The sequence below is a fragment of the Mya arenaria genome, chromosome 5, assembly GCF_026914265.1.
Source record: "Mya arenaria isolate MELC-2E11 chromosome 5, ASM2691426v1".
In the NCBI taxonomy this organism is placed as follows: Eukaryota; Metazoa; Mollusca; class Bivalvia; order Myida; family Myidae; genus Mya; species Mya arenaria.
This window is the reverse complement of record NC_069126.1, coordinates 78983017-79010499: the sequence shown is the minus strand read 5'-3', so window position 1 is coordinate 79010499 and position 27483 is coordinate 78983017. Positions and strand designations below refer to the sequence as shown.

The 27483-nt window shown below is 34.0% G+C and overlaps 1 protein-coding gene across 1 annotated transcript in view; it reads right to left on the bottom strand.

Moving 5' to 3' along the window:
* LOC128236038 (uncharacterized) overlaps window positions 1-27483 on the bottom strand; it is a 65544-nt gene that overhangs the window by 21318 nt on the left and 16743 nt on the right. Inside the window, exons 5-6 of the mRNA XM_052950858.1 lie at window positions 24978-25274; window positions 3510-3611 (exon numbers count right to left, since the gene is read on the bottom strand). Coding sequence (XP_052806818.1) covers window positions 3510-3611; window positions 24978-25274 — 399 coding nt within the window. The remainder of the gene's footprint in view (window positions 1-3509; window positions 3612-24977; window positions 25275-27483) is intronic.

The following is a 27483-nucleotide window of genomic DNA, read 5'->3' as shown; positions in this document are numbered from 1 at the left end:
TGAATCTTTGCTTATAATATTGACCATTTTTGACCCGACATTACCCAAACTTGATTTATCTGTTAAACAGATGTACCCAGAATGACTTATTATTTTTTAACTAAATAAAGATCAAATAAATTTTAACCTTCAGCTATCTCTATTAAAATAAATCGAAGTTCAATACGGGCAGTTTTTGATTATGGTTCATATAATACAGCCTAAATAAATGTTTACATGTAGTTTAACCTTAAACATCATTATTCTAAACTATGATGTTTGTACTACGTTTGACCAATAATGTTAGACCTATGTTAATATATACACAACATTTTTGTTAAATCATTAATGGTGCACGTTGACACATTATACTTAGCTTTCATGAAATGTTCTGTACATGCATATCATAATGAATGGAATACGAGAGTATTAATTCATATTTCTCTATCTGTCATGAATTATGTGAAAACATGAAAAAGTATGACTACCTTTTCTTAAAGGATGAATGATACAATTATAGTAGTCATAGCAAATTTCAAAACTCTGGTTCCAAGGGTTACATTAATACTCTATTACAACCGTATCTGTCTTCAAATGTTAATTCACTTTTTAGTGTGAAGCAGCCATTTTCCTGACAAGATGATGGCCTTGATTCTGATACACATCCAAACCAAGTCGAATACGCTCAACGGAGATTGCCCGGTATGGAAGCTGCAAACAAGAGCGCTGGACCCTACCTTGCTTAATATGTATCTCACGTTCGAGCCGGTACAAAGATGTTTATGTTTACATTTATTTGTACATGTCAAGGCCATCATCTGAGTGCTTGTCAGGGAAATGGCTGCTTCATACGAAATTCAAAAGTGATTTTAAATTTGAAGATTGTTTCCCAAATTGTGCGTTTTTCTTTTTGTGGTATTTCGGAATAGAACTGTATAACCTATCATCAGAAGCATAAAACCACTTAAATGTTTCTGTGTCTCAGTGCTGTATACACGGTGACACATTGAAGATTGGAATTTACCGTACAAGTTCCGACTGCAGAAAAAGATGAGAATGGGAAATTAAATTTGGCTTGTTCATCTAAAAACAATATAGTTGTACCAACTTTACGCATACCATTTTAAAGGTCATTGACTCCTTTTTTCATGGTACATGTTTAAAATGGATTGTTTCTATGTTGATTTAAAGAGAAAAAAATTGGACTCCACCGTGAAATCTGGTAAGTTTGAGTTACATACCTTGTTTCATTCTTGTATATAAGAGGCATTTCATAAATTCAGATGTGTTGTTCAATATCTCATTATATGTACCCAAAATGATATTAATCAACATTGGAGACACAAACAATAAGCCAGACGACTGTGCTTTATAATACAAACTTCACATTTTGAATAAAAACATGGCAGTGATGTTCAACTTATCAGCACAATACACAGAGGGACGAACATATCTTGGTTTACATTAAATGGAATGAAATATTGTCCATGGCATCATCACTTTGGCCCCACACGGTATTTGGACGCTTAAAATTGTCATTTTCTTCTGTTTTCCAATATTTTCTCTTTGATATATACCATGGTGACGCTTATAAAAAATGAAAGTTGAATGATGCGCTTCCATGATCCAGACTGTTATTGAGGTTACACTTCAATTAAAATCGGTTGAGAGCGAGAGAAAGAAAAAGATTTGTAAAATAAATAAATGTAATCTTAAAATCCGGAACGGGTAATAAAAAACCCAATGCGGCGGTGCCTGAGAAACTAAAGTGTAACTGTTTTGGCCTTATGTTTACATTTTCCCTTACAAAGTATATAAATAGCATTGATTTGAGCTTAATTTAGATTAAGCCTGGTGAAAATATAACATTATGACCCTCGCCAATATTAATTAATCTCTGTTTAGGTCATCATTCCTATCTTTAGCTACTAAGTGGTCAAAATGCCATAGCTTTTATTTTCATTGCAGCTTGAAACTGCCGGCATTACCGTAGGTGTCGATTAGATAATCTGAGAATAGATGGAACAGTCAATCGCTTTAGCATTTTCTAAGAATGGCCCTAAGACTGGAATAATAATTATCAAAGGACCCGACTTTTGCTAAACCAATACGTTACTTCACATGGTACCATCGAAGATCAATTGGCCACGGCTAATGTCAACCGCTAATGGCTACTGTCCAGAAATAAGTTTAATTACTTTATTTACTAAAATCCTATTAAAAGGGGTTTGGTCTAGTTAAATTTACGTCACTGAAACTATTGATTGACATTAGCTCCTTTCTGTAGCGATAGCCAGTAAAATACTTTGATTATTGTCATGTTATGTAAAATGTATCACATGATATCGTTAACTATAAATGGGTAGTTAGAAAACAGTTCCGAATGGTCAACTGCAATTGGGGTCAATTGGGAAGTATAAAACACTTATCTGGAGCTTAATAGAGAAAATGAAGTTAGTTTAGAGTCAGAGTCTGAGTCTGTCTCTGGTTAGGAGTGTGGGCTAACAATAAAACTTGTATCATCGGACGTGGTTGTTTTGACTTTGTAAATATACGATTGAACGGCATCGAGTATAGATAGGGAACAGGAGTTAAGATGATACAAAAATGTGGCAATTTTTATTGAATAAGGGCAAAAACTCTTGGTCTACTGGGGCCATATTCATTAAGCATCTTAAATTAGTAACAATTAGTGAAAAATTACCTTTTTTAATTTAAATTTTCAGAAAACGAACAATGTTTGTACACAAAAATTATGAAAATAAGCAAGAAAATGGTCTAAAATAATATAAACATATGCATAAATCGGATGAAAAGTAGAGTGTGTTTAAAATAAGACTTATGTCAAAAATTACGAAATTCTCACTAAGTTGAAAATATTCACTAAGATGCTTATTGAATATGGCCCATAGTCAAACTTGGCTGAGATCTTATGGTAATACATTTTTAAGTATGATTGGGATGGGGAACAAATGGAGAAGCTAGAATAGACTGTAAACAAGGTTAAATGTGGCATTATAATAAATAAAGGGCACATAACTCTTGACGTTCTCATCCCATTTGGCTAACAATTAAACCTGATTTTGATCGTATGGCCAAGCTTTCATATTGATAAATTAAGGGCAAAAACTATTCATATACAGATCAGATTTGACACATACTCGACCATGGTCGATATCATGCATATGGCAATATACAGGGTGTCAGTTTTCCAATAAGATAGGTTGAAAATGTGAATGCTAGAGAGGTAGCAATCTAATAGTGGACAACCGACAACTGACAAAAGGCAATCAAAAAAGCTTACCTTTGACCACGTTGAGGTCATCACGGTAGCTAAAACTTAGGCTACCCAGTTCCAAATGAAAATTGTTTAGAACTTAGAAACAATGGGTTTTTAATAGTTTGACTTTGTTTAAAGAAGACAATGAAGGAAATGCTGATAGACTGCTCTATTCCAATTGGTTCAATTCTAGCAAAAAGATTGTACTGATTAAAGCTCATAAAGTAATATAAAATATGATCATATTTACCAGCAAGTACTACGAATATAGTCCAGTAAAACGCTGAAAAACTTAAAATCCAGGAGAAGACTAGCCACACAATGGTTTGCCTATCACAGTCACATTCGCACTCTGAAATGGAAAACAAACAGCATACATTTCATTACGTAAAACAATATTCCATTTTGTCACTTTTATAGGGACATCTGTAAAGGTAGCTTCTGAATTATCTGGTAAACAATAAAAACCAGTAGTAAAGCCAAAGCAAATTAATGCTTCATTTCACAGATTAAACCACACCTTTTTCGGTAAATGCAAAAAACTATAAAAACAATGTTCAATGTTGCAGCAGATAATACAGAAACATGTAATTGAGAGAGTTTTCTTTGTTTTCGTCTACGCATTAACTCCCATATTGGTACAGTAACACATGGGTGTAGCTGTAACTACATGTATCATGCGGATAAATTACAACGCTATTAACGAATACCACAGAAAACTTCTTGAATATTGCCCTTGACAACATGGAACAAACAGTTGCTGAAACAGTTCTATAAAATGAAAACCCTAATGGGCATTTGCTTAAAAAAAACCTAAAGGGCATTTGCTTAAAAAAAGGACCACACCAATTTTTTTATTTTTTTTTTAAGGACAGGCATCGTAAAAATTGAGGCAGGCATTTGCAGTAAAAAACAAACAAATTATTTTTATTTAAAAAGAGGAGTGGGCATTCAGGCGAAATAATTTTATCCTTAAAGAAAATTAGTGTATATAATGGGGGGTGGTGGTGGGGGGGGGGGGGGGAGGGGCAACCCCCTCGTAAGTAAATTTTATATACCTTTTTCACTCTTTTGAATTTGGTACAGGCATTAAATGTTAATAATTTGTATTTACGATAAAATGGAATGTAACCAAAGTGTGTGATGGTTATGAACAAGTGACTTTCGTGCAAAAATTCATCATGGTCCTACAAAAATTCTTGGAATTTCCTGAGAATCTCATGATTCCTGGAGTATGTATCCTGGTATTCAAGGCACACCAGGATCTCTTAGTTACCTACAGACAAAGACCAGAACAGTTCCAGGATACTCAAGGACTTTTCTTTAAGCAAATAAGATAACCAAGAAATCATCAGGAAACACCAGGAATTTTACATTTAAACTATCCTGAAAGTAAGGAATTAGCAGGAATTTAGAATGTATATTCTCAAGTTCAGCAACAAAATACATTTCCTGGTTTATCCTGGTAGCTTAGATGACTTTCAAAAGTTAAATTCCTGGCTTTCCTGCAATACATTTATTTTTATTTTTTTTATTTTAATATTCTTAAATAAAATTATGAATTCTCTTTTTCTATTAATAGTAGAAAGTCATAAATTTATAGCATTTGTTTTTTAAATACTAATAAACAGAAAGTATTAACTGTCAGCTGAAAAGTTTATTATTGCTACATGTTCAATCAAAGCGCTGAAAGACTGTCGGTGATGTAACTGAAGCCAGCAATCACTACTGCTAAGTCCTTTCAAATGAAAAATGATCAATCGATTTCATACATTTGATTAAATCTCTTTAAATAATATGAAAAAGGATAAATGCAATTATAATAAGAACAGATATATCGTCTCTACATAATCATGTATCCAAAGGCCTATAAGATTCTTAATTCGAGTTTCCTAAGTTTGAAACGCATTAAATCATTTTAATGCATATTATTATGTTTGAAATGCTTCAATGTTTACTATTTGACGTCGCTTATAACAGTTTCAGTAAGGGATTACATTCCTTCATTTAGTTTAGGGTCTGTTTAAGCCAATGTCTTAAAAAAAAATGCAATACAAACTATACGCAAGATTCAAGAAATAGATTGAAAATACAACTTTTAATATGATGCTCTTTCAAGCCTGAATAATATGGTTTCCAGAATTTCTATCAACAGATTTCACATATCATACATGCCATATCCCCAGGCGGGGAGGGGGGGTGGTGGGGGAGTGGAAACCCCCGGGTCAAGATCACTGCACATCGTCTCAATGAGGACAACATTTTTACCAAGTAATATGGTAATCAATCAATGCATAAGTAATTTATATCGCGGACACGAACATGAATATTCTGACCTGTAAATGTATCGTGTGACCTTGACCTAAGAGGTATGGACCCGAGTCAAGGTCAATGCACATCGTCTCAATAAAGACAACAATTGTACTAAGTAATATGGTAATACATCCATGCATAAGTAAGTTAAAGCCAGGATACGAAAGGTTACAGCCTGACAGATAGACAGACGGAGGGACGGACGAAGTGCATTCCTATAATCCCCTTCCCAATCCGTGGCGGGGGATTAAATATGCATGGTGCTGTGGCATCATAACAAGAAAAAACTAATGCTCTAAACTTCAAACCTGCAGTTTTTTTTACTTTTGTGCGAGTATTGTATAGAATATAGTAAATAGGTAATACAGAACTAAAAGAAAACAATAGATGTTTGTCAAACATTATGCCCCCCCCCCCCTCTGAGCACCTTGTTGTCAGGATTATTTGGACAATTGAATGAAATATGCATGGACCGAAATGCCAGCTGGTTTGCCATTGACATTGGATGCCTTTGAGGCAGTTTTAAGATAAACAAGAAAAACTGTGATACAAAGTATCACAGCGGGCCCACATACAGATCTACCATGTAAATATTTTGAAGTTGGTGATGGCTGATGTCGAGTCAAGGCTATGAAGGAATTCAAAGAGACCTATTTTGGTAAAACATAAGTCTATGCACAACTACAGTTTATATTAAACACCTCTTCCAGGTTTCAGTACAACTATAAGTTTTTGAGGGGACACAGTTTTGTGATAGACAGACAGAACTAAATCAATATGTCTCTTGCTTACTTGGGAAAAGATACATAAATAAGTCAAACCAAAGTTACAGTTCTTGCACAAGCACAGTTGTAACAATAATCGTTTTATTTTGGTACCCATTTTTATAATCAGCAACAATTCTCAGGACGTTTAGTTACTTATATTGAAAATATGTTTCAATAACATATTACTTTAAATCACTATGTAAATTGACAATAATTTTACAATGCATCAGAGTCAAGTTTCCCTATATGTTACATTGGTCAGCTAAGGAATTGGTCAGTAACTTATCAATACGGCAGTATCGAGTTTCCCTAAAGCATACATTGATCAGCTAAGAAATTGGTCATTAAATTCTGAATGAGGCAGTAATTGGTCATCTATATGCACTGGACCATGAAATGTTATGACCATACAACAATGCAACATCCCGAGGGGCTTTGTGCGAAATGTGACAACACGCCTTTGAGTCTTAATGGACTATACAAGTTAATGAACAAATAATAAATAAAAATGAAAAGATTACACTTATTTCGCCATTAATGATTCATTTTTTTTACATTATATGAACATTTCATTAGCAACAGTTTGCCTTGTTTTCCACAAAAAAACTTCGAAAATACAACAGATTAAAGAGAAATCAATTTCTAATAATTTCAAAACTTATTTTTTTTTCTTCTTGGTCTATATGGTCAGCAATTGGTCAGCAACTCTACTCTATTCTATATCGTCAGCTAACTTGTCAGGACTTTAGTACGTGCCAAGAAACGGGATTGGCAAACAACATTCTTTTGATCGTTCTTTGATGTAGTGCAGATAGTTTTCCACAAGTTGTAAGGCTAACATTAAAAGTGTGAGGATAGTAGGTACAATTTTTGGACTAGGGCACTTGTGGCCTAGTTCATAGCCGTAAACGCGCGATCTGCATTCTCAAGCCGCATCTGGGGGTTCACTGACGCAATGTATTCATACGCTGTATTTTGATTGGATTGCCGTTAGCGAATTTGAATAATCAAAGTAGTACCAGAACTGATTACAATAAAAACATCCAATAAAAAAGTTCTCCTAACAAGACAAGCTAATTGTATGTTCTTTTAATGAAGCACAAGAAATGGATACGTAGCGAGTGAGTTAATCGGGTTAACTGCATGAATGTTCTTCCATACGGTCAGATTAAACGCAATAAGAACATGAACATATTGGAAAAGTACGCAGCAACATTTTCCATTCAAAGCTCTTTATTGATTTGACTGGTAGCCGCTTTCTCTTTTATCCGAAATGTGACCTGAATATCAGCTAACCACGGTGCCTGTCGCGCATTCGAAATGTCTTGTGGGTACATAAACCGAATCAAGCGTGCGGTCTAAGTAGTAAACAACCAGGATATTTTATTTTATTTTTATTATAAGTATTGTTATCCTTTGTACAGAATGTTGGTATTAATTTATTAACAGGGCTGTTCATTTTTTTTCGACATAATTTGCATGTTTCCATGACTTTTTCTTTTTAAATACAAAGTTTATTTTTTAACTAATCATTGCATGGCACTCAGCACTTTTTTAAATACAGCATGATTTTTGGTATTGATTGTTTAAATATTATTAATGTAAAATAAAAACATATGCTGCGTACCTGTATAACGTTATAACTTGTGTTTTGAGGAAAAGAAAATTCGGGTACCAGTCTACTGTATTGACTCATTCACTTTGATCAGAGCGGCCGAATGATTCACACATGTACATGTTATCACTACTTACGGATGCTGATGATGTGAATTTTATACATGTTATATTGAAAAAAAATATCAATAAAGTCGCCATTGAATGATTACCACCATCAAATGGATTTATTGTCATCTTACCGTGGGTAGCATGTTTAATTTGACATGTAGAATTTCAAGCAATACAAGTTCGTTTGATAAAATCATGTGATTTCAATTTTTAAAAATGGAGATAAAGAAATATCAAATATGCGCATACTTATTTATGAAGTTTCATTCTAAATGAAGCCAAATGTATGAATATGTGCACAGCATCAGGCTTATGAATATGATGAGTGTTTACCTATGTGCATAGAAAAGTCTTGGAGCCATTCTCACCCTTCCCTTAATTTGCTACGAATTGGACGTGGAAAATGGGTGGCAGTAGTTGGCGGAGTATCGGAACGGGTGGCACTTGGTGTAAAATGATGAAAAACAGAAGAAAATGGGACTTTGATCTAATTTTTCACCATTTTCCACCAAATGCAACCCCAACGTGGCAGCTGGTGGAGTATTGGAACGTTTTCCACTAAATGCCATGTGGCAATATTTTTCACCAAATGCCACCCCAACGTGGCACTTGGTGGAGTATTGGAACGTTTTCCACCAAATGCCATGTGGCAGTTGGTGGCAAATTTTTCACCAAATGCCACCCCAACGTGGCAGTTGGTGGAGTATTGGAACGTTTTCCACCAATTTTCCATCAAATGCCACGTTCAGTTTCTTTGATCTTTTTTTTCACCAAATGCCACGCCAACGTGGCACTTGGTGTAAATTACGTGGTACTTGGTGGAAATAAAACATGGGATTATTAAGTATGTATACAACAACCTAACAACAAAAAACAACACAATAATTCTTTACAGTCATTTAGTTTTATGTGTACACACAATTACAAAGGATCACAGTTGATGGTGAAGAGCTGTCTGCATTTCTACATTTGGAGAAATCCTGGAAATAGTTTTAGTAGAATTTAATTATTTGGAGGTTTAATTTTAGCTATCATTATTCAAAATTTATTTGTAAAATTACTACTCTAAATATGTTTCTTCAGCTTTGGGCCTAGCCAGATAAAAACCAAGTATTACAATAAAATGATATATGGTAACAAAATATTAGAATCCAGCCTCATACATTGAATCATTGCAAATATGTTTTACAAGAGCACTCCTCTGTTTTATTAGCTATGACAATACTGATTTTTTTCCCTAATATAGACAAGGTAAAAAGTTAATTTAACTACCCGTTTTGGTATTTTGAATATTGAAATGTCAATAACCTGTTTCTTTTCTTTAGTGATGCATGCACATCCGGTTGTTGTTTTCTGCAAGCTTGGCTGTACATCTTCTGCTATATAAGTCCTCTATTCATATTTCTTTCTGAAAAAGGGAACATTTAAGTAAATCTGTTCAACAAAACAGGGTTTACCTCACAGACAAATGTAATTTGTTCAACAATTTGTTCTTCAAATGTCTTTGGAAACATGTATACACCATATTCACTTGAATATCTTTATTTTTTCAAAATCATGCAACCAACAACATCAATAACAGTCCAAGGCTTTGTCAATACCTCGACTGTGTTTCTTAAACACACACACACATACACACACACCCTTTAGAACATATATATCATTTAAAGCAATTGTAATATTCAAATATTTACCAAAAGAGTCTTAGAATCTTGTCCAGGTACATTGTCATCTTTATGGGGGGTTTTGTCTGAAAAAAAGGTGTATTATAACATTTATCTTTATACATCTTCAACTTCATTGTACAAATTGAATGATACTTTCTAAACTTAGTACATTCCTACAATGAGTATTAGTCAATTCTGTTGGAAAAAAGTGAAACATCCTTGACAGTGCATGCATAAAGCTTATAAATCTCTTAGTCAAACTTTAAACAAAGACAAAGAGCCTAATATCCCGTGCCAAAAAAGCTTCGCTTAAAAGCGTCGCAAAACGATGCTAAAAGCGCCGCAAAACGATGCTAAAAGCGTCGCAAAACGATGCGGTATTGGCCAAAAAACGAAGCTTGAGCGAAGCTTTCGATTTGTTAAAAGCGCAGCTTTTTGGACATAAAAGCGCAGCTCTTCGCAAAAGCTGTGTTTTTTGTTCGCAATAGCTGTGTTTTTTGTTTGAAAAAGCGCAGCTTTTGCGAAGCTTCTTCCTTTTTTATTTGAAATAGCGAAGCTTTGTGCGGTATTGGCCAAAAGCGCAGTTATTCACAAAAGCTGCGCTTTTTGCTTGAAATAGCAAAGCTTTGTGCGGTATTGGCCAAAAAGCGCAGTTATTCACAAAAGCTGCGCTTTTTGCTTGAAATAGCAAAGCTGTGTGCGGTATTGGCCAAAAAGCGCAGCTATTCGCAAAAGCTGCGCTTTTTCAGGCCAATACCGCACAAAGCTTCGCAAAAGCTTCGCTATTTCAAGCAAAAAGCGTAGCTTTTGCAAATAGCTGCGCTTTTTGGGCCAATACAGCAGAAAGCTTCGCAAAAGCTGCGCTTTTCAAGCAAAAAGCGCAGCTCTTCGCAAAAGCTACACGTTTTTGGCCAATACTGCAGAAAGCTTCGCAAAAGCTGCGCTTTTTGTGGCAAGAAAACGCAGCTCTTCACAAAAGCTGCTTTTTTTCCTCCAACCCTCCAATACTATAGGGGATAAAAAGCCTCAGACTGGTGTAACAAAAAACTTTCAATAAAATATATATCATATATAGTTTATCACTAGTTCCCACATTATATGAATAAATATCCCATTGATACCTGTGTATAAACTTCCCCAATAAAGAATAAAAACAAAACATTATGACCTTTTATTGCTGTATTAAAATGTGAAATTGTTAAATATCAATTCTTTTTCACTGATACTTAGTGATACTTTTTATGATAGTCTCTATTAAACCACATGGAAGCATATTCTAAATGTTTGAAATCAATATTTATACCTAATATTGTTTATTTTTGTTTAGATCTTCTAATTATTTACACCATTAGTTGGTGTAGAGGCATACCTTTCAGTATGATACCTAAATTGTAAACTATTTTTTTAAACTGTCAACTACATAGTAAGATGACTTTTTCCATACTCTGCCTTATGTTGCCCTTTTGTTAAATTTAGAGGTTCCTTACAGCTCTGTTTATTACACAGTGTGAACTACCAGATTGTTAATTAATACGCTATAATTAATTAATACCCTATTACGGTTTGTACGTGTGTGCAAGGGACTACTTCTTTTTTTGCCGGAGTGATAGGCATTAAAAAATTTGGGCACCACTGAACCGTGAAAATGAGAACGAGAAAAGCTCGTGATACATTGTTCATATAAAGCGCGTGCATGCCGGCAAGCAAATTGTACATGTTTAGGGCGGGGTTTGACCTCCGTTAACCAATGAAAATCAATACGGAAATACCCGAGGTACATGTACAATACACCTTCGGCACTTCCATAAAAGGAGTGGAGAACACATATAATGAATACACGTCTAAAGAGTACTTCTTTTGACCGGAAATTATATTTCATAACTCTACAATAATAATACAAAACGAACAGGGTTTGTCGTAACAATTGTTTTTTTACCCAACATCTTAAAAAATACCGTCTAAACCGGATATCTAAATAATTAAGATATATGTATTTGCGCATTTTACGACAGTTGATATAAACAATGATTTGCATATATCAATATCATGATGCAATAACACGGATTTAACGTTGTTTTCACGGTGAGTTGAACTAAGAATTATACTTGTCATTGTAAATTGAATCGTTCATACGTTGCTGTTTGGACACCATAATGATATAACGTTGGTTTTTACGTAATGAACAAGCTAAAGTGATGAAAACGGTATCCACATCAATTCCAAAGTGGGTGGGGAAGGTCAAAACATAAAACGTTGAAAATGCTTGTTTTATTTAGATTTGAGAAACGATCTTTTTGGGGGTTGAAACATTTATTCTTGGCATACTTCGTCATTATGACAAAATGCCACAGAATACTTATCCAACAATGTCTTGAGAGATCCTGATAATATTTTGTCAAATAAGAATGTTATTCAGAAAAATAATGAATTTTCGCGATTGAAATTCATTTCCGGGTTACAAAAATGCATAAATCTTTTTAAAAATAGCTGCAATCAACACAAATCCACAAGACATTGTTGATTGGGAAGTCCCGATAAATTTGACTCTCAAACATATTATTTTTGCTTTACGACATTTCGGGAAAGCGTAAATTTATGCTTTCTGAATAGAAATCTAATAAAATATTATTTTCATAAAAATTGTTCATGCTTGTTATAAGTCATGCTTGTTAAATATTGAACCTCAAAACTACATAGAAGTTGATTTTTTCAATATTTTAGATTTTTGGTCCTTCGATCGACTTTTTCATCGCTAAGTAGTGAAAACTAAATCTAAAAAACATTTGTTTTTCATTAAAAATCATTGTGCATGATTATGGTAAACCTGAGAAGAAAAGTGTGCCTGGTGTGGGGCTCAGACTCACGTCCGCAGGAACACTAGCACGGCGCTCTTGCCAACTGAGTTAAACGGGCAGCTGGTCACACAGGCTAGACTCGTCCGCCCATTAAAGGGACGTCTCACAGATGATAAATTAAAAATTAATATTTTTGTCATGGCAGAGTGGGGCAGATGACTCGCGAATACTTTAAGCGATAAAGATGTATGAATGAAATTACAGAAAACCACTTCAGCACAAATAATGAAATCAAATGTTTAGTAATTCATAATTTGTTTTTCAGGGGAGGGTTCGGGGGGAAAACCCTCCCGACAACCATCAGATTTGGCATGTTTGACCTGGTTTCAACAAGCATAATAATGTGAGTATTATAGATTATGAACCCGGGGGAGATTTCAGCATAAAAGGCAGCGTTTCTTTTTGGCAGAATTACATGAAAACACTATAGCTACAGCGTCTTACTGGTAAAAAAAAAATACCAAGGTTTACAGAAGGATACCTTTAGGCGAGATGAAATGTATTGACATGTCTCGCTTAAACTGGCACATATTTCCGCACAGAATTTCTTTAAGTTAACCTCTTTTCAAAATTATTCAGCTGAAGGCATGTATAAGCATGCTAGACAGTTTAAGACAAACTCTTTCCTACAAAGTAAAAAATGACATTTAAGTAATTAATTATTTAAATTGGGTGGGTTCGGGAGGGGTTTCCCCTCACGAAAAGCAATGTTTATAATACCTTTTTTTTCTGCATATAATCAGAAAATGCGGGGTCATCAGTTCAGCAAAAAAACAGTGGCGTTTTTCGCAATATTTTTCAGAAGTTTTTAACATGCTTGTAGATTAGTGATTTTTCTTCGTGGAGTGTGCAATTTACTCTTCCTAACTGCTGTTTCGACTTGAGAAATATTTTCTTCTCAATTATTTCTTCAAACCCTATATGAATCTATATGAATTACTTAAAAAGCGATATCGTTCATGTAAAATTAACAAGACATTTACAATGCCAGCTCTAATATAGTAAAGCATAGGCATAGCAAAATTCAAAACATTTTTATTATATATGCTTTGTGGTGATTTATAGACATTTATAAACAATAGAAAAACAATCTTTCACTGTTTCAACATATTGATATTTTTTACTGTTTGAAATTTCAGCCAGCTCTCAAATAAATATTGAATGCCAGTGCTAAGAGGGCTGGGACACAATTTGAACAACTTCATTACCAAAATAATGTGACCTTTGTATACAAATTATAATTTGTTGCCCTACTTCAATAATTATAATTGAATGCCATTTAATACACTTTTAGGGTCTAAAATTAAATTATTATGTTTGTGATAGATCGCAAAATATTTCAGTTCGTTGCTCTTAAAATATAGCTTTTGATTCTCACTCAGTGAAATTCATGTACATCAGGATTTTACACTAAAACAAAACAAATTCACTATTTATTTTTTCTTTCAGTTATCGCACATAGGTTATGGCATGGTACCATTCTCTTTATTTAGATTGTCAGAAAATGTAAATGCATCTCAGTAGCTCAGTTGGTGAAGAACTCACCCTGTTAGCAAAGGGGTCCCGGGTTCCAGCCCTGCAATTGTCATACATTTTTCTGTCCAATTGTACTTCAATGGATAAATTCAAATTCTGACAATAAATAATGACAATTTAGCAGGTGGAGCTAAGATCCTATTCATGTCATGTATTTTCATTTCTCAGTGATTGAATTTAAAGCTGCACTCTCACAAATTTACCGTTTTTACATTTTATTTTGCCTTTGAAAGAGCAAATTTTGCGTAAATATCTGCAAACCAATGATAAAAGTTTGCTGATAAAAAATCTGATTGCAGAATTTTATATTTCCTTTAAATTATGCGCCAGTCAATTGAAACCACGCCCAACCCACCCCCCTGTCTGGGGGTATACCGGGGAAAGCCGAGGAAATGGGCCCAGTTTTTACATTCCTGGTGGCCCCGCAGGGCCCGACGACCGTGGTGGTTTTGTCTTAGCGCTAAATTTAGCGGAGATTGGGCCTTATATTGAGTCTCTGGGGTGCGGGGGCATTTGGCGGGGGTTTTACCACCAGTTCATTCCTGCAGAGCAGGGATTTTACCCGGGGTTGGCTGGACCGAAATGTCAAAGTCCCCTCTATTCCCCGGACCTGGGGGGGCGTGGTTACATTTGACTGGTGCATTAATGTTTTGTTTTTAAAACGTTACTAACGGTTTAAGAAAAATGAATAAAAAATCATTTTTTTGAAATAAGATATAAAAATCTGCGATCAAATTTTTTGTCAGCAGTCTTATATAACTTGTTTCCATGCATTTACACAAAAATTGGCTCGTTAAAAGACAAAAATAAGAAAGTTGTCAAAACGTTAAATCTGTGGGAGTGCAACTTTAAGGGACACCAAATTGTACATTTGCAAGAAAATAGAAAAAGTGAAAACCTCTGCTAATGGCGCAATGCTTCTTTTGCTGTTTTTTGGTGTTTTACCAATTTAAAATTAACTGTTTGTGTACCATATAAATACCTGTTGATTTAAAAATATTGTCAGTATATGAGTCTGTTCTTATCAAGTCACTTTTACATGCTAAATATTCACAATATGAACTGGGAAATAATATATCTGCTGATTTTTGGACCATCTGGTGTCTAGCCCTTTCATAAACCATCTAGCTGCCAATGTGAGTTTTAGATACATATTGGACAGTTTCATTGGAATTTATTTAGTATAAAATAAAAATGTTTCATGGCTAAAAGCGTAGTACTTACTCAGGGCTTTTTCTATAGTACCCATGGGTTTGACTTTCGGACCCATTCCCAAAGCAAAATATAAGATGTTTTCCCAATCTTCAGAAATTTTGTTTTAGAAAGTCTTTTAAAATGTACTGGTTCATTTTCAACATCCTAATAAATTATGTGATGTAAAGTTTTTTTTATAATTGTACTCAGAAATCATTGATTTTCATCACATTCAGATATATCTGTCATGATTGATTAATTGCAATAGATATTTAAACCTAAGGATTGATATTTCAGCCATTTTGGTTCTATTAAAGGGAATTAAACTAATATAAAATCATTTCCTAATTCGCAGGAGACTAAGCTGTCTAAGCTTTTTCTTTTAACAGTTAATTTTCCCAATTTCAGTATTTTCATGACGCAAAATTATCCGAAATGTCTAGGGTCTTTTTCCCGAATTGGGCAGAAAAAGCCCTGTTACTTAATAATGTTTTTGGAAAAATGTAATTCAAGGGACATTTTCATACACTTGAGATCTGTTTTTGTAATGATACAAAAATAAGCTGATTCTTTCATCTAATACAAAAACTAAATAATGTCTAAACTGTCAAATGTGAGGTTGCATCTGTAAACTTCATCTTTGTTTAGGAAATATGTGAATATAACTTTCACCACCCAGAACAATAAGTATCAATATAAGAAGTAAAAAATATTCTAGTAACTATTTCCTCATGTCAGGGACACTTCAATTAAAAAATCAAAGGAAAATGTTCAATACTATCATGTTGTTGTTTTTTCTAACTTTTAATAATATTTATTCCCTGTGGTCGGTCGGTTTCACAGTCGGAGCAAAACTTAAAAACTACTGGATGGAATTGGATTAAACTTCATACAATGGTAGAGGATAATGAGAGGAAGTGCCGTGTAATATAACCATAACTCTATACTTGCTTATTTTTGCCCTTTGTTACTTTTTTTGTCTGGAGTATAACTTGAAAAGTACTGGATGGAATTCATTGGAACTTCATACAATGGTAAAGCACAATGAGAGGAAGTGCAGTGTTCAAGAACCATAACTCTACTTTAGCTAATTACTGAGTTATTGCCCTTTATTTGTTTTTTGCTGTCAATTTCTTTTCCAGACATAACTTGCAAACTACTATATGGAATTTATTGAAACTTCATACAATGGTAAAGCACAATGAGAGGAAGTGCAGTGCACAAGAACCATATCTCTATTTTAGCTAATTACAGAGTTATGGCCTTTAATACTTTTTTTCTTGTCCCGAGCATAACTTGAAAACTATTGGATGGAATTTAATAAAGCTTCATACAGTGATAGATCATGATGAGAGGAAGTGCAGTGTATAGGAACCTCAATTCTATTCCAGCTAATTACAGAGTTATTGCCCTTTGTTATTTTTTCTTGTCCGTTGCATTACTTGAAAACTATTGGATGGAATTTAATAAAACTTCATACAGTGATAGATCATAATGATAGGAAGTGCAGTGTATAGGAACCGCAATTCTATTTGAGCCAATTACAGAGTTATTGCCCTTTGTACCTTTCATAGCAGAAGTCAAAGTCCCTGCTATTCCCCGGACCTGGGGGGGGGGCATGGTTACAATTGACTGGTGCATAAATGCCTGCTTCACCAACCCAACTCGAAGCCTTTAGTGAATGTCCTTATGAATATAAGATTTTTAGTAATTATATCAACCAGGTATAGTGGACATTTTTTAGTAATCCAATTCCTTAATAACTTATTATCAATTTGTTATTGTTTGCAACAGGTTGGAGATGGGGAGGATGACAGACCAGCCAGCCGAATTCAAATTGGATTAGACATCATGCGGTAAATTATTAGTATTTCACAATCACTTTATGAAAACGTATCCAAACAGTAGCGGGTTTGAATCTTTTAAGTTTATCTTTTCTGTTTGTTTCATTCCTAAATAACATTGTTTCATGCTGGTTGTAAATTATTTCCGGTCACGGCCATGATATTATATAATTTTCTAAGAACTATTTTGTTTGCTTTTTTTATAAATTTCAGGTTTTTGACTTATCCCTCAATACTTCTTAATACATTTCAACATTCTGTAAAAGCACAAATGTATTGGTTCTTTTTTATAGCCACCTGGTTGCTGAAGCTCGAGAGGACCTTATGGACAAAAAATCCTGTTCAAGTTCTGTCTGGAATTCCATACCACCTCCAGAGAATGGAAAATGTCTTCAAGTAAGAAGAGATTCTAAGCAAGTGCATTTCTGACTCCTCCAAAATGCTTTTTGTAGTCAATTACCTTGGAGTTGTTTAATACTCATTGCAAAATATTCAAACATAATGTATTTCATCTATTTTGTCTTGATCTTTGAATCCGTCAAATTACACTATGACTATCATTATGTGACTATATCAACGTTATCAACGTTGACGTCATTTGATGTTGACGTAATTTCCTGTTCATTATATACATACAACCTGATGAAGGCCAAATAGCCGAAACGTTGTTTCATAAATAAATAATTTGTGTTGAAGTTGGACTTCTTTAATTATCACCTTATGTGTATATTTCAAATTTATGACTACATAAAGAAGTGTGTATGCCTCAAATGATTGTTAACTGGTATACCTTCACAGTAGTAGTTAGTACTTTTATTCTGTTAAAAACAATGCATTTATGTTATTTGCAGATTCTGATGTGCCAGCAGCCTGAAGTGGTCAAACAATTTGAAACTGGATGCAGCACAGAATCCCATATTTCAAGAGAATGCAGATGTTAGTCACCCCTGTCAAACTTGTTTGTGTGAATAATACAAAATGTGACATTTACAGCAAATATGTAATAATTGAGCAACTGTATAGACAATTGCAAAACTCTGTTCTGTTAATTTTGTGCCATATTTAGCATTTAAAACCAGATACTTTCAGTTTTTGCTGGTTTGTTAGGTTTCTTTTATTCATGATTTTTTTCAAGAAGACACCAGTTCGGTGTATAGTAGTTATGGTGTTTTAACTGTCAATGAATCCAAGATCACTTTATGTTGTTGAACTGATATATATGTTAAACATTGAAGATCCAGCTGTCAGTACAGAAAACATTGATTGTGCTTTTGAGAACACTGAATTTTATCAACATAATTTGGTTTATTGGGTCTTTTGGTTTATATCTGATTTTAGCAAAGCTGTTTACAATATTCATTAATTGAAATTTAGATAATTTTGATCATTAGACATGATGTTTGTCAGATTTGTCATTGCAAACAAATTCTTTTAAAGTTTATTGAAAGCACCGTTAAGATAATTCTGTAATTAAAGCAGAATTGTATTTGCCCTTAAAATCTAAACAACACATTTGTTCATAATTGACATTTTGCAACTTTTTTGGCGGGGGTGTGGTGTATGTTTTTGAAACAAACAAATAATAATATATTCTCTATTCTCACTGAGATATTTTGCAGACAATTTTCCAGAGCTGCTTGGCTACATATTGTTCATATACAATCATAATCATTAGTAATTGATTAAATGTTTTGCCATGTTTTACCATCATATTTAAATAGATTTTTGCCCATTCAATTCTAGTTAAAATTATAATAACCCCTGCTTGTTACATACTTCAGTGCAACATTATTGATATGTGATCATTTTTAGATTGACTATTCGAAGAATAAGGAGAGCTATCCTAGTCACCCGAGTGTCAGCGTCAGCATTACCACTTATGTAAAAGTATGCGTACGACCTCAAATATTTTCAAAGTCCATTGACATACTGTTTTGAAACTTCGCACGCTTGTTCACCATCATGCTCCCAACCTGTACACAAGAGGAGGTCACTGTATCGAGCATTTTGACAGAATTATGCCCCTTTTTTTACTTAGAATTTACGTGTAAGTTTGCGTACCACCTCAAATATTTTCAAAGTCCATTGATATCTGGCTTTGAAACTTTGCACGCTCGTTCACCATTATGCCCCCAACCTGTACACAGGAGGAGGTAACTCTATCAAGCATTTTGACAAAATTATGCCCCCTTTTCAACTTACAATTTATGTAAAAGTTTGCGTACCACCTCAAATATTTTCCAATTCAATTTATGTAAATATCTCAGCACATCATGTATTGCATTGAAATCTAATATAACAGTGATCAATGCATGTTTCTCCAAAACTTTTCAATCCATACACCGAAAAGCGGCGGAATAGTCCAGCGCGACTCTACTTTATATAAAATATAAAGTAATGCATTATATATAATGTATACACTATTATTGAAGATTGTTGCATATACACTAAATAAATTGCTAACAGCAACAAAACTGCTTGTTATTTAAAAAGTTTTATTAACATATACAATAAAGCGTTTCCCTTTTACTCCTAGTATGTTTTACTTAGTCATTAAGTAAACTTAAAGTGTCCGGCAATAGCACTTCAAGCCCGTAAAGGCAGAGCCTTAGTTCATATTACTTTACATAATTGATCAATCCAATTTTCAATATCTGGTAGGCCATCTGGCAGATGGCAGTTTTATTACCCCTTGTAAAACAACACTGATTATTATCAGATGTACATTTAATGGAAAAACATTCTGCAAATTTTGAATGATATTCTGTTAAGCCAAGGGTAAAAACAAGAAATCAATGAGTTTTAAAACTATATCTTATAAATTTCATTGTATTTTTATGAGCTGGATATCATTTTGAAATATAAGTCCAACATGTTAAAGAAATTAGTCACTGAGGTTATTAAGTAATTGATAAACAACTAAAATAAGTATAAGATCAGAATATTATAAGAACTCACCAGTATTGCATGTCATCTTTTACAAAACATCAAATGATTGGATTGTCATTCCAAATCATAGTCCATGTTCATCTGATCTTATGATAGTTATATCATAAATTTAATATCATTAATTTATCCCTCTCACCAATGGTTGTTATTTGTGTAAATTCATTAATTTCTTTAAAAACATCCAACCCTTCCTGCTGAAATCCCAACAAAATGGCCGCCCCTATTTCAAATTTGGTTCTGAGATTCAGATTGGTTGTTGTACAAATATGGCTTATCATGGGAATGGCTTATGAACAAAGCATTAAGATCTATGATGATAACATGTATAGAAATAAGTAATATGAATTCTGTGAATATTCAGTTGAATGCAATTAATAACTGTTTATTTTGTAAATGTATTATTTTGCATAATATTATAAAATTATGATTTATTGCATTGATTTATTAAAAATATCCTTTTTTTTATTTTATTTTGAATCATTAATTGATAATTCATTTATTCATCCAGTCATTTAATAGTAACGAATTAAGTAAATTAATTCATCAATTTATTAATCATTTATTAATTTATTTATTCATTCCTTCATTCAATTATTCATTCATTCATTCATTCATTCATTCATTCATTCATTCATTCATTCATTCATTCATTCATTCATTCATTCATTCATTCATTCATTCATTCATTCATTCATTCATTCATTCATTCATTCATTCATTCATTCATTCAATCACTAATCAATCAACCAACCAATCAATCAACCCACCAGTTAATCAATCAATACATCAATAAATCAATCAAGCATTCGCATTCATTCATCATTCATTCGTTTGTGCAATCAATCAATCAATCAATCAATCAATCAATCATTCATTCATCCATGTATTATTTTATTTTTGGATTCAACCCTTTTTTCCATATTTCATTCATTCATCAAGAGATTGAATACTTCATTCAATCAGGAATAGAATGTCAAATTTGATGAATGACTGAATATTTTTTTATGTTATTGTAGATTTAAACATGGATAAACCAAAACAATTAAATTACTGTTGATAAAAGAAATTCTTAACTTGAACATGAATTATTATAATTGAGATGAAAAAGTGCACCTACAAAGCAAAAGATCCAAAAAAATAAGCTTCGTCTTTTTTTTAAAGCTTCGTCTTTGTTTGAAAAGCTTTGTCTTTTCCAATAAATATTGGCCATCTTAAATTTCAAAAAGACGAAGCTTTTTATGCAAAAGACGAAGCTTTTATGTTAAAGACGAAGCTTTTGTTTAAAGAAAATATGGCTTAAACAAAAAGACGAAGCTATTTTTCAAAAGACGAAGGTTTAGCGAAGCTTTTTTACTAAAAGCGAACCTTTCATGAAAAAAACGCAGCTTTTGCGAAGCTTTTGAAAAAAAAAAAGAAAAAGCACAGCTTTTGAAAAAAAGGCAGCTTTTGAAAAAAAGCGCAGCTTTAGCGCAGAAATAGCTTCACTAAAGCTGCACTTTTATGAAGCTTCGTTTTTATTTGGCACGGGATGTGTGTAAAATAATAAAAAAAATATATGATAAGTCCTGATCTTACTAAAATTGTGTTTGTTATTATATGATAAAAAAGTTGCCTTTAAATCAATCCATTTAATTAAACAAAACTGCACAAAAAATATCTCACTATTCAAAGTTCCACAAATGCTAGTAACTGTCAGAAGATTCAAATATTTTGAAGATATTTTCCAGCAGAGAGGTCAACCCGAGTTTAAATCAAACATTAATGGGATCCCTGTACCTTTGGGGAAATAGCAACAGAGCACTTGTCCACAGAAAACTGAGTTTGACTCATCATCATAATCATCATCACATTGCTGTTGTTGTCATCATCATCATCACCATCATCATCAACATGTTGTTTATTTTATTGTTGTCACCACCACCACAATCATCATGATCACCAACACCACAATCAACCACCACCACCACCACAATCACCACCACCACCACCATCATAATCACCACCACCACTATCATCATAATCACCACCATCATAATTAACACCAACACCATCATAATCACCACCACCACCATCATAATCATCACCACCACCACCATCATAAACACCACCAACACCAACACCATCATAATCACCACCAACACCAGCACCACCACAATTATCATAATCACCACCACCACCACAATCATCATGATCACCACCACCTCCACCACCATCATCATAATCACCACCACCACCACCATCATCATAATCACCACCTCCACCACCACCATCATAATCACCACCATCATCATAATCACCGCTACCACCACCATCATCATAATCACCACCACAACCACAATCATCATGATCACCACCACCACCATCATAATTACCACCACCACCACCATTATCATCATCATCATCATCATCATCATCATCATCATCATCATCATCAATAGAACCACCAACATCATAATCATCATCAATAGAACCACCTGAACATCATAATCATCATCAATAGAACCACCAACATCATAATCATCATCAATAGAACCCGCAACATGGTGAAGAGTAGTGGAACTTTAGTTATAGTAGTAGTGGGAGAAATCCCCAAAAGTAGTATTACCAGTTAGTTTTAAATAGTAGCATAATTATGTAATGATGCTAAAACAGCAGCATCAACAGCAACTGAATGCTACTCTTATTCCATGATGATAATTAATGGTGAATTCTGCTGAGTTCCATCTTACAGAACTCTTGAGATTTTCTAAGTCTTTTTCACCAAATGCCACCCAAAAAAATAACTAAGTTCAGTTTTTCACCAACTGCCATATGAAAAATTAACTAAGTCTAATTTTTTCACCAAGTGCCACATGAAAAAAAAACTGAGTTCAATTTTACACCAAATGCCACCTCCAGTTGGGTGGAAATTTCATTTTTTTATATTATTCTTGAATATTAATAATAATACAATTATGCGCATTTATTCACAAAGTTTCGGTTGCATTATACACATGAATAAATATTCTAAACACCAAAAGGTCTGAATGCAATACCTCTAATTTTCTTGCAGTTTCATAAAAGGAAGCCTAAACTTGTGTATTCTCACCAAATATTATCAGAAGTGTCAAAATAAGTTATACAGAAATTAACCATAGTCAGGTTTGCTAAAAAAATTGCAACAGAACGACTGACTGATCTACTACTGATCATATAGATCAACTGTATATGGTGACTTCAATATAAACCACTCAAACTTTGTCTGAAATTACTGTTACATATAAATAATAAACACTATTTTTAAGAAGATTTTAAAGCCATTCAGACTGCTGTGTGAGCTCATAATTTATATAATATACAAGAGATGATCAGGAAGTTCATAGACTGTTTGTATAACTTGCTTAATATTTGTGTCATAAGTCTACTATGAAAATTAAAATAAACTAGGATTAAAATCTTCTTATAAGCCTGCAGTTGCAATACAAAAACGTATTTTTCTTTGAATTATCAGTGTCCATAGCAACCGGCATCGGCATACCCGGAGCACGTCAAAAATTATACATTTTTCAACATTTATTAAATTGATTACTACCGCATTTGAATGCGTTTTCTTTTGCGTACGACTGCGCAAAATTGTCTGCTCTCCAATGTCTTTTATGACGTCATTTCCTGGAATTGTGATGTCTGTCATTGTTTCCGGTTGAATGATATAAGCATTTTTAACGGCGTAATGTCACTAACCGAAATTTCAAAACCATAACGTCAACGGGCGACGTCGTGTTAAGGGCAGCCATTAAATTTTGCTTGGGATTAGACAAGACACCTAGTGAAACGTGGAAGATGTTACAGAGTTCCAGTATGACAAATAAATGCAGTAGGGCGCTTGCGAAGGGGGGAAAGAAGATGCTCTATAGAAGACGATCAACGATTTGGCCGGCATTGAAGAAGAAACGCCCCAATCTCGACCAAGAGCACATAATATCCCAACAAGATAACACTCCTGAACACAGAGCTAACTCAACCCTCCTTGAAATCAACTTGCTTGGTTTTGAAATTCTTCAGCATCCACCCTACATTCCCAATCTTGCCCCCATGGATTTCAGAGTTTTCCCGGAAACCAAGGCAGCGCTATGAGGCGTGCGGTTTCGGGACGCCAGTGAGCTTCGTATGTATACGCAAAATGCTGTTTCGTCATATGACAGTGACTGGTTTAGCGATACCTACACTAAATGGTTACAGAGACATAGAAAATGCATTCAAATCCGCGGTGATTACGTTGAATCTCTGAAGTTATCACTACGTCGCTTGTTGTACTCTGGCGTGCTTACTACATGTAATTGTTATTTGCTGTATTTTTTTTTATTTTTCAATGTATTTACCTGATATCTTTACACCGTAGACAAAATATATCAACCTTCAAACATATATATGCTTTCCAAGTATATTGTGATTTATTTGATTTTTCGAGCATTAGTCTACGAACTTCCCAATCACCTCTCGTACATTGCAAATACTTGTATAAAGAAATGCAATTACAATAATCTATGATTATGAATAAGTGTTTTGAAAGTTTAGTTTAAAACTTTACTTTTTAATTACAGTTTTTTTTGTGTGTTTTTCATACATAAGGAGGAGAACAAGCTCAAACATGGTTATGTGTAAAAATAATCAACTATATGTTTTAGAAAATATTTAAGTTGTCGATCAGTTAATCAGTAAATGGTAGGTGTACAGTGTGTTTGTATTTATTTTCATAATGAATACTGGCAATGTACATAACGCTGTTGATTTGACACTATCATCAAGTTCTATCATCATTTAAAATAAACAAGCTAAAACATTGAGACCCTGTACTTATATACGGAAAAAATATGTTTCCAATGACATACCAGGGGGGTCTATGATGACTGTCACTATTGCTATATAGCTGTCTGTAGTTGGTGTTGTGATGCTACATCTGTATGTTCTAGGATCACTATCCTCAATTGAAGTAATGATGAGGGTCTTTGTGTCCTCAGACCGAGACCATCTAGAGTTAGTTGTTTCATTGTTAAAGGTTGTCTGTCCCTCAGCGATATATACATTATGTGAGCCATCATCCCAGCGTGGATTTGAGAATTGTCCAGGAATGTTACAACTTATTATGGCAGTATCACCCAATGCATATTCCAATCTTTGGTCAATAACTGCAATAAAAACAAGATATATTTGTAAAACATTAAGCCCTTTAAGCCAGGCTGGCTTTAGGAAAAAGATGGGCACTGTTGACAATATGTTCGTACTTCATGGACTCATTTCCCATATGATCAACAATAATAAAAAGTTATATTGCTGTTTCATAGATTTAAGTAAAGCTTTTGATTATGTGGTAAGACCAAACCTGGCAGAAATTAAAAAGACTTGGTGTCAGAGGTATTTTTTTCAATGTAATAAGAAGCATGTATGATTATATCAAATCTAGAGTTAAAGTAAGCAATACTCTTGGCAATGGGCCAATGCAATTTGTCTAATATTTCATAATTATCTGGTTTTACAAAATGAATGCTATCATTATTGATGTTGGTATTGTTAATTGAATGTTAAGTAAAACAATTATGTTTTATGTATGCCAAAATGTAATTTTGGCCACACCAAATTGATGTTTCGTTCCGCGGATATACCGCTCACATTTTGTTGAAGATGTAAAATAATTCATTTTTATTTTGTTCACCCGCTCCTATATTTTAACCCTTTAGCGCATGTATACGAGATAGGCCGACATAGCTCATTAGCAGATGTATACGCATCTGGCCGACCGTATCCATTACTGGATGTATACGCATCGCCCGCATATTTCAATAGGGTCATTTCAATATTTCAATTTTACATCTTTCTTTCTGCTAAAATGAGAAGGTATTTATACTCCCAATCGCAGTGACCAATGTTGGTAGTTGTCCAGTCAATAGCAATTTTGTTGCTATTACTACTATTTCTGGATGGGTCTTGTAGAGATGAGTTTGTACAGTCTTGCTGAAACGGTGGATCTTGCAAAGATGGTGGTCTTGATGGATACATTTATATCGGAGCATCTTGCAGATGTGATTATCTCACAGGATACGCTGGTCTCATTAGATCTTGGAAAGATGATGGTCTTTCCGAATATTGCAGAGGAGGCTCACAGACAGTCTTGTAAGAAACGGCTGTTGTTCGGGACACAGCTCCCTTGCAGGATATGGCTTTCGGTTGGGGCAATGTAAGGTAATGGTCCGACAGATACTTGTAGGGTTGACGGTTCTGTGGAATCTTGTAGAGTTGAAAACGGGTCCCCTAGTGTCCTGGTTGCTGGTGGTAGCTTGTGGAGCGTATCTCGGATGTTATCAGTCCACTGTTGTAGGTAGCATAGGTGGTCCAACAGATCTATGTTGAACTCCTCTTTTGGCAAGAGTTTGGGGTTTTTCTGCTGAGTTTGGTGTCTCAACTTTCTTCGAGCATAACACTGTCTTAAGTCTTAGTGGTTCTCTCCGAGGATCTTCTTTTTCGACAATTTGTAAATTCTTTCTTGTGTGTGTTTCTTAAACAGGGTTAAGTTACAACAAATGTTAAATTGAAATGTGTGAGTAGAACTGTGTTAATATGTGAGAAGTTCTGAATGAGGCACCCTGTACTTAAGTAATTATACCTTACTTCAACTTAAAACAATTGTAACTTTAAAATAAAAAAAGAACAGTGTAATTGTTTACTTAATTTCTTAATAATAAATGCTAACTTTAACTAAAGGAAGGACAAAGATCCGATTTTGACACCATTGGTACGCTGTGTATTCGATTATTGGCTAATGTGATAACTACCATATGACCTATGACCTCATTTTACTTAAACCAACCTGACTGAATATAAAAATGACCAGCCATAGTCATACTAAACAGAACACTAGAAATAACAGCAAAAATAGTCACTTTAGTCTAGAAAAATGTATGAAAAATGTGGGTGCTCAATACAGATCAGCAAACTAACCCCAAAAAGGGGGTGTGATATTACAGTGAAGAACAAAATTGTTAAGGCCAAGCCAAGTCTGAAGAATGTATGACTAAATACTAATAATTGCAAATGAAATCCGAATGGCAGTTAAAATGTACAAGTTAAAAATGAGATTAAGCAGGGCAAGTCCAAAATGCCAAATGCTAGTGCTTTTTTAGATCCTACATGAATTGTAATGGTGAATACCGGTGTTGAAATTAAACTGAGGCTATAATTGTCATAAATTGACCACCATCAACCTAGAGGGTCAACAGGACTACCTGGTCAATCTCTCATAGACACCCAATAGTTAGACAATGTGTAAGACATAACTCTTTTAAGGTAGAAGTCAATCTAGAAGTCATGTTCAGAGTTGTTGTCAAAAGTGACAAAGATTTG